Source organism: Phaseolus vulgaris, chromosome 9 (genome assembly GCF_051622355.1).
Source record: "Phaseolus vulgaris cultivar YP4 chromosome 9, ASM5162235v1, whole genome shotgun sequence".
Lineage (NCBI taxonomy): Eukaryota > Viridiplantae > Streptophyta > Magnoliopsida > Fabales > Fabaceae > Phaseolus > Phaseolus vulgaris.
The window spans coordinates 32140404-32149042 of NC_143506.1; the positions used below are offsets into that span (position 1 = coordinate 32140404).

General features: G+C 32.4%; 1 protein-coding gene across 4 annotated transcripts; it reads left to right on the forward strand.

Annotated features, from left to right (window-relative positions):
• Nucleotides 1-1360: 1360 nt before the first annotated feature.
• Nucleotides 1361-6638, forward strand: PRMT10 (protein arginine methyltransferase 10). 4 transcript variants are annotated; one of them, XM_068625326.2, is made up of 8 exons: nt 1399-1715; nt 2134-2326; nt 2725-2830; nt 3472-3661; nt 4657-4842; nt 4927-5010; nt 5611-5826; nt 6201-6638. In XM_068625326.2, the coding sequence occupies exons 1-7, from the start codon at nt 1530-1532 to the stop codon at nt 5785-5787; spliced, it is 1122 nt and encodes a 373-aa protein (XP_068481427.1). In that variant the 5' UTR covers nt 1399-1529; the 3' UTR covers nt 5788-5826; nt 6201-6638. The 4 variants fall into 4 exon arrangements, with proteins under 4 accessions (XP_068481428.1, XP_068481427.1, XP_068481429.1 ...); XM_068625328.2 differs by having other exon boundaries at nt 6258-6638; XM_068625330.2 differs by having other exon boundaries at nt 6270-6638.
• The last annotated feature ends 2001 nt before the right edge of the window (nt 6639-8639 follow it).

Sequence of the window (8639 nt, forward strand, 5' to 3'; positions counted from 1 at the left end):
AAATTTACGGTTACTAAATTTAAAAAATAACTTATAACCAACAATGAATTCTATCAATTTAGAATAACAATAAAATTGATTTTGTTACAACATATTGAATAGTGCATAACCTAGTAACAACTTATGTTTGAATATAAACATAGACCCAAAATTCAATTTCATTCTTACTCATTAAATTCTTTTAATATATTCTCTGATTGTTTCTAACTTGAACGTAAAGGTTATGCAATTGGACTTCCACTTATGCTTTATCAACAAAACTTAACAACTATTCTAAAGAGGATTTAACTCAACCAAAACTCAATTTTTTTCAAAACCTCTCCCAATCCACCTTAGATGGCTCCACGGTTCCACCTTAGTTATAGTAAGAATAGTAACTAAAATATGTAATAAGTAATTTTTTTGAATATATAACATCTATTAAATTTTAGATAAATAACTTGTGATGAAAGCACCTTCAAGCGTTTGTAGAGGACTCAAAAGAAGTTCAAACTTTTCCTCAAGCTTCAAAAGAGAAACTTGAGAGGTACCCACTTCCAAGGAAGGTTCCTTGGTGGAGAACCTAGGGAAGAATACTCCCATTTTTAAGTGACTTTGAAAAACAAGTATACAAACTTTTATGCAAGTTCAATTCTTATTCATTTCCAAAGTGAGTACAAGGAGAGGGTAGGTCTTTATTTTTAAGAGGAGAGACTCAAAATACTTCATGCACTAAGGAATGTGAGACTAATTATGCAAACTGCAGTTGTACTTGTATTTTCGTCATTCCATGCAAATCAAGTCTCACATTTCTTAGTTCTTTGATTTTTCAAGTGTTTATAAGCTTCAATGCTCCTCCATTTGTTGCTTGGTCATGTGGCCTTACCGGGAAAGATGTAGACTCTCTTATTGTCTCTCTAATTAGGGTTTTTGATTTCTCTAATGGACAGGGTTGCACCTTAACTTCCAATTAGGACTCTCCAAATCAAAGCCTATTCAAGCCGAACTTAGATTCACTTGTGTATCTATTTTTAAAAAAAAATGTTCTTATTTATTTTTGCAAAATCAAAAGAAGAAAACTTTTTAATATTCTTCTCTCAAATTTGGTTCTTCCTTTGTGAGGCTTTTATCTTCTCCATTCTTCTTAGTAATATGGTGGCAAAATGATTTTTTCATCATAAATTTTCTAAATATATTAAATTTGTAATAAATAATTCATAATTTTTCTTTAAAAGAACACTAGAATTTAATTTAAAATAAAATAATAGATCCAACCAAATTATAAAATATTGTTATTATTATTAAGAAATAGAATAATCTTGTTCTAAATGTGTTATAATCAATTAATATATTTATATACATGGAGACTATTTTGGAGAAAAAAAAGAAGATTTCAATAAAAGGGTCGAAAAGACACCGAGTATAAACTAACCGTAGGGTGAGGCAAAGCAAAGAAAGCTCCAGCAGTGCCGCCAAAGTTAGCCTGCCCTAAAAGTTGAACGGGGCAGAGAGAGCAAGGGTGCAACGGTGCAAGGGCGAGTGTGTGTAACATGGGAACCTCTGCAAACGCTGTCCCAGGTGGTCGTGGTGCTCCTGTCCCCAAAGACGTTGACTATGCCAACTACTTCTGCACCTATGCTTTCCTCTACCACCAGAAGGAGATGCTCTCCGATCGTGTTCGCATGGACGCTTACTTCAACGCCATCTTTGAGAACAGAAAACACTTTGCTGGCAAGGTCAGCTTCTTCATTATCGCCATTTTACCCATCAAACATTAACCACTAAGAACCTTTGCTACTGTTTATTTTCTTATCAAACTTCAAAGTTATATTAACCTTGGACAACAAAGGTTGAATGCCCTATTTTGTGCTGAGATTAGTACAACTCTAAGTTTCATCTTCAACAGTTTCCAACAAAATGGGATTTTATTTTTGCAAACTTAATGAAGAAATGAGGTGAAATAAAACCTGTGAAATTAGTTACTGATCCAAAATTCGATGCTAATGGAAATTTTACTGATAGAAAAATTGTTTAAAGATAACTTTTGCTACTGTGTTATAATTTTATAGCGTTGGTTAAGGTTATTTGTTGTGTTTGTGTTATGATTTGTTGCGAGTGATTTTGAACTGACTTGGTGAGTTAATTTGGGAGAAGACTGTTTTGGATGTGGGGACTGGAAGTGGCATTCTTGCTATATGGTCAGCACAAGCAGGTGCGAGGAAGGTGTATGCAGTGGAAGCGACGAAGATGTCAGAACATGCTCGTGCACTCGTCAAAGCGAATAATCTCCAAAATGTAGTTGAGGTCATCGAGGGATCAATGGAGGATATTACCTTGCCTGAGAAAGGTTAGAGTTATTGGGATCTGTTTAGTTTGTTTGATATAACCTTTTCTTTTTGTCTCTGGTTCTTGTGTACATTCATGATTTCAACGATGACATTTTTTATTTTTACTCTGTTTCCTGTTTTAAAGGATTTGTGGTGGAAGAAAACAACAGTTTTTGTGTGTTAGCCATTTTCTAAACAATTTTTTGAAAACAATCAGGTTAGAATAAAGTGATGCTTTGTAATTATTGGTAAAATTAGGAAATGGAAACACACAAATTGTTTTCTTAAATTAAAAAGGCACTTTGCTTTTTGTTTTATTTTGGGTAAATTTGAAATTTGTTCATTTTGTCCCTCTGTCTAAATTATACTTTGTTGATTATCCTTGTGATTGTCTTCAATCTTGTTATGTAACTTGCAGTTGACGTGATAATCTCTGAGTGGATGGGTTATTTTCTTCTGCGAGAATCCATGTTTGATTCAGTTATACATGCTCGTGACCGCTGGCTCAAACCGACTGGAGTGATGTATGTATTGTTGCAACTACTTTTCTGCCTCAAAACAGAGAAAAATGCAGTATTTTTGATGGATTGATGTTTAGTGTCTTCTTCATTTGCTCCCTACCACCTTACCTATTCATCCATTTTGTCTTTTAGCTTGTGTCAATTGAAATAGATATTGTTTAGTTCGTTCTTCATTGCCGCATTCCTTATTTCTCTGGGATTATTTTTCGATGTCTACTGGAGTATTTTTTGTCCCTTAACATGTATCACTTAAATTTCAATGTTTGTTTCATGTTCCAAACCGAGCTACACAGAAGGCACAAAGTTTTGTTCTGTGTAACATATTCTATAGTTTTCAATGGAATGGGTTAGCTTCAAAATTCATACTTCATAGTCAACAAATATAGTTTCAAACCTGTCACGTGAGTTAAATACAAAACTACTCTATGCTTATCTGTTTACAGTAGATTCATTGTCTTAGCATGTTGTTGTGCTTACCATGCTCTTTTCATTACATACCAATGGTAATAATTTACGTGTATGAATATTTGGTTGTTGTCTGATGGTCATTTTATGAATTTTGGTTACCTTAGTGCTTAAGTGTTTCTTTCGGTTGCTTTTACTGTGCCTGTGTAATTGGTGATTTAAGAGACTTTGTTTGGCAGGTATCCTAGTCATGCTCGCATGTGGATGGCACCTATCAGGACTGGGATAGTAGATCACAAATTAGGAGAATACGAATCAACTATGGATGATTGGCACAACTTCCTTGATGAAACAAAAGTCTCCTATGGTGTTGATATGAGCACTTTAACAAAGCCTTTTTCAGAGGAGCAAAGAAAATACTATCTACAGGCAAGTTGTATACTTTGGTGCCCCATATTTTTAGTGGTATATTTGTAAGTGGGTGATTGTGTGAAGTGGACCAATGAAGGATGTGTGCAATAATGTCCATGAGCTAGTGTGTGCTGGGCTTCTGTGCAAGTGGCTCGATACCTTTTCTCTGCCTGTGTTTGTGCTCTCCATCATTATGTGGGTGCTAGGCTTGTGTGTTTGTTGCTACTTCTTTAGCCATTTGCCTCTGATTTATTCTGCTTCTGTATATATGTTACCTGTGGTTTCTTCATGAGCCCCTTTAATTTTCTTTTGAATTGGCTGAGACTGAGGCTACTATTTTAGAGCTAGGCTCGTGTTTCTGTGTGCTACTTCTGTAGCCATTTGCCTCTGATTTATTCTGCTTCTGCATTAATGTGACCTGTGATTTGTTCACAAGCCCCTTTAAGTTTCTTTTGAATTGGCTGAGACCGAGGCTACTATTTTAGTGGTCTATCATTCATTCCTTTGTTTTGTCTAAATTTATTTTCTTCTGTTGAAAATCTCATCTGCTTCTTCTCAGCCCTGTGAGTTTTATTGTTTGAATTGCAACTTTATAACTTTTGTTTATTTAGAAGTCATGTATCTTGGTATGAACTCACATCCATTATGCCTTATGAACCATAATTTATATAAATGTCGAGGAACTTTTGATTTATAGTTGTTGTGTTATTTTATGTGTGCGGTGTGTATTTCATAGCATAACATTGTATTTTAGGTAGGATCCTACATTTTTCACATTACAATCCCATGTTTACGTCTCTTCTTCCCTTGTTAGATCCGTGGTTGGATCTGTAAGTTGGACAACCTTAGTCATTTCCCCTTTATTGTTATTGAATGATTTCTTTTTTCTTTGTGGGTGTTATTAGATATACAAATTAAAATTGGCTTCGTTGTTGTAAGTTAATGTCAGAGTGTGATATAGAAGGATAAATATTGCTCATGAAACTAATTTATGCTTGCTGTGATTTCTTTAGACATCTTTGTGGAACAACCTTCATCCAAATCAAGTCATTGGAACTGCTGCTATAATAAAGGACATTGATTGTTTAACTGCTACAGTGACTGACATAGAAAAAGTTAGATCAAATTTTTCTCTGTCAATAACCATCGAAAACACAAAGTTGTGTGGATTTGGAGGGTGGTTTGATGTACATTTTCGGGTTAGTTCCTCTGACCTTTTTAACAGCATTTGTATCTATCAAATATCATAAATCCTAATCCCAATGTTTGTTTTAACTCACCAGGGAAGAAGTGAGGATCCAGCCGAACATGAAATTGAGTTAACTACAGCTCCTAGCGTGGATTATGGCACACATTGGGGCCAACAGGTTTGTGCTGCATAAACTTCTTGTTGATAGTCTTGTTCATGAAATAATTCTGTCATTATCAGTTTCTCCAACATAGGCTCTTTACTTTTGAGAACTATTGAACACTGTTGAAGGAATACAAACTTCTTTAGGGTATTTTGATTTCTAAAAATTTAAAAAGGCTCAACACAACATACACATTTCATGTTTGACTTAAAAAATTGTAGCACAGGATGAAACAGACACGTCACAGGACAGAAGCTTTAAATACCCGATGCTTTCTTCCTCTTCTCGGTAGTTTTTTTCTGACTGTCTCTTCCTCAAAACTACTTAATCCTCAAACAACAGTAGGTCAAAAAATTGCATTGAGATGGCCCAGATACTTGTAGCTTGCTGTTCTTGTGTAGTTCATCCATTTGCTTCAAACGCACGCTTAACGTGCATATTCTATTAAAGTACGTGTTAAAATTTTTATAGAGAAAGGAAAACAGGCAAAGAGATAACTTTCATACTTTGTGAATAGTGATGTATGTCTCACATTTATTGTTATAGTCATAACCTACGATCTGATTTTTTTATCCAGCTGCATGACAACGTTAGTTTTATTTAATTGTTGAACAGGTTTTTCTTTTGCATCCTCCTATGCATCTTAGTGAAGGTGATGATTTAAAGGTTTCTTTTCTAATGAGTCGCTCAAAGGAGAACCATCGTTTGATGGAGGTTGAACTTGGATGTGAGGTTCATCAAAAGTCCGGCAAGCTACTTGCACCTTTCAAAAATAAGTACTATATTGAGTAACAATTTGGATTCCAAATTCTAGGGACTACAGGATACAAGGTAGATTCAGTTGCCCCTTGATGCTTTGAATCATGATATCATATGATTACATCCCTAGGTCTATTGTATCTTTTTGGTGGGATGGTCTTTAATACTCTTTTCTACTAAGTACTTTTAATATTTTCATGGTGGCTCCTAGGTTTTCGATTATATACTAAGTTGTATCCAAACATAATATCACTAGAGAAATGTAATGAGTTTTTTTGTTAGAAAAAGAAAAAAAGAATCAAGCTTATTTTTGTGAAATAATTAAAAGCAACATGTAATGATGCATTTGGTTTAGCTTATTTTATGTTAAGTAATCTATTATTTTTAATTTTCACCGGAGTTTTTGAAGTAAAAAATAACTAATCGTTACCATTTTTTTTTATCAGGAACGAGGATCATGTCATTTTTGAAATCTTATGTTATCGCCTTTGTTGTTTCTTGAGTTCTTTTTGTAGCAAGAGAAAAAAAGCAGTTAACGCCACTTACAACAATTACGGTTCTTTCAATCATTCGGATTTTATGAGACTCAAATACGTTTAAGCATGTTTTGGTGATGGTTGGAAAACAGACGTACCTGTTATCTTTACCTTAGTGTTAGGGAGAGTCCGTGGCCCTTTTTGTTTTATAATGTATTTGAAGTTTGTATTAATTGGTTAGTTATGGTTGTGTAAACATACCAAAAACAAAAACAAAATGGAGGGTTGAATTGTATTTTTTTTTTAATTTTCAGGATATATTGTCAGACGATAGTTTTATTTGACAGACGATCTTTCAAATAAACTTTTCTAAAACTTGGTTATAAAGGTTAGTGCAATATGATAATATGTGATATGTTAACATGTAATTAACAAAGATAAAATGAAGAAAACAAATTATGTTATGATTTTTATACTGATAATACAAATTATGTATATTTTTCAAACAATAGATTGGGTTTCATTTTACAAACTATTAAGATATAGAAGAGTATTACTAGGGTCTTATTTATTTTTTACTAAAATTAAGTATTATTTAGATTATAATCACTTTTAAGATTGGGTATTAGTTGAAATGGAGTTATTTTTAGTTAAGGTTAAATACTATTTGGAATGTAGTTATTTTTTTTTTTTTAAGATTTAGTATTGTTTGGAACATAATACTCTTGCCAAGAAGAGAGTAAACTTTGGAACCCATTCACTTATGGTTAATACTAAAATTGAGTATTGTTTAAGCAATAACCATTTGTGGATAAAATCAAATGGCTAACAAAGAATGTAATATAAAATCTCAGGTTTGCTCATTAGAAGGAAGTAGTGTGATTTATATGGCAACTCCTTTGGAGCATGATAGAACTTTAGAGACAATAGCTTCACTCATCCTTTTGAGTGAGATTTGATATAGTTGATTGAATAAGCAACACTAGTATATTGTCTTTTTCAAAAAAGTTATTTTGATGAAGTAACTTTTAACATGTTCTTCAATTATTATGCGAGATCTTCTTAAAAAAATGAAGTGTACAATTAATGCAAGCATGAAATAAGTATTTAAAGTTTGATATGTACTATGAAATGTTTAAAAATTGTGTCTATTAGACAAAGTATACTCATTGTCTGTTCAAACAAAAATTTATTTAAATAAGTGTACTCATTTGTGTTTGTTCAAGCAAAAAACTTATAAAACATACATTTGTAAAATACTTGAGTTTGTCGAACGAAACACATATTAAACAATGTTTGCATTTGTACACACCTACACATAACTTCTAATTAATGGGCTAGATTGAATACTTTGTGTCTGACATGTCTAATACATATAATTTATGTTTTATACTTAGTTGAACTTGGATCTAACAATCTCCCATTTTTTTTATTATTGAGCTTGTAACAACAAAGTTTAAACAAAATTTTTAAGACAATTTCATCATATAAGATTTTTCACAAAATATTTTCGATATAAAGATGATGGAGTAGGGTAAAAAAAGGTTTTTGTCTTCTTTTTGTAAGTTTTTCCTCAAACAGACATTGTCGATTGAGTTCTTAAAATCTTCAGCTTAACTTATTCTTGGCTTAAAATTCTCTACTTTTGTTTTATATCTTCTTTTCCTTTTTCCCTTTGAAGCTTGAAACTTGTTAAGCTTTAAAGTTTATCTTCATCCTTTCTTCCCCTAAATGACCATAAAGATAAAGGATTAATACTTTCTTGCTTGACTGAAGCTTTCTTCTTTTGGAAGGTTTAAGGAAATTAAATAATCTTCTCCTTTCTTTCTTTACGAAGGGTCTTTGATATGTCTAAAAAGTTTTAATTGTACAAATTTAATCATAACAATTAGTACTACATAGACAATTGCATTGTCTAGTCAAATTGACAAAATAATTTTGCTTTAATCAAAACATCTTATTGTAAAGATGAAATGGTTTTGTATGAGGATATTGCCTTTGAAGATGTTATGCATGGATCTTAGACATGTGATTATGTATGGGAACATAAACTTTTTGTTCTTTGTCTATGTCTATCATCCACAGTTGAGAGTTAATCTTACCTGCAATAGGAATTTTGTACTCTTTTGGTACCCACATTTTCTTGGGTTCTTTGGTGTTTAATTTGAATGATTGTCTTTTTTGTTTGCATATGACTGTAGGGTGTTTAGATTTACCACAATAAAAGCAAATAATCTTAACATGCTTATGAATATGCATCTTACTTTTTAATTCAAGATTGGATTTATTTGATATATGTGTAACATTTGAAGAGAGGAGATTTAGAGTTTTCGAGCTTTTAACAAATTTTCCAAAATCACGTTTACAACATGCAACTTTTTACTTTAATTTTTAAAGCATTAGACACAT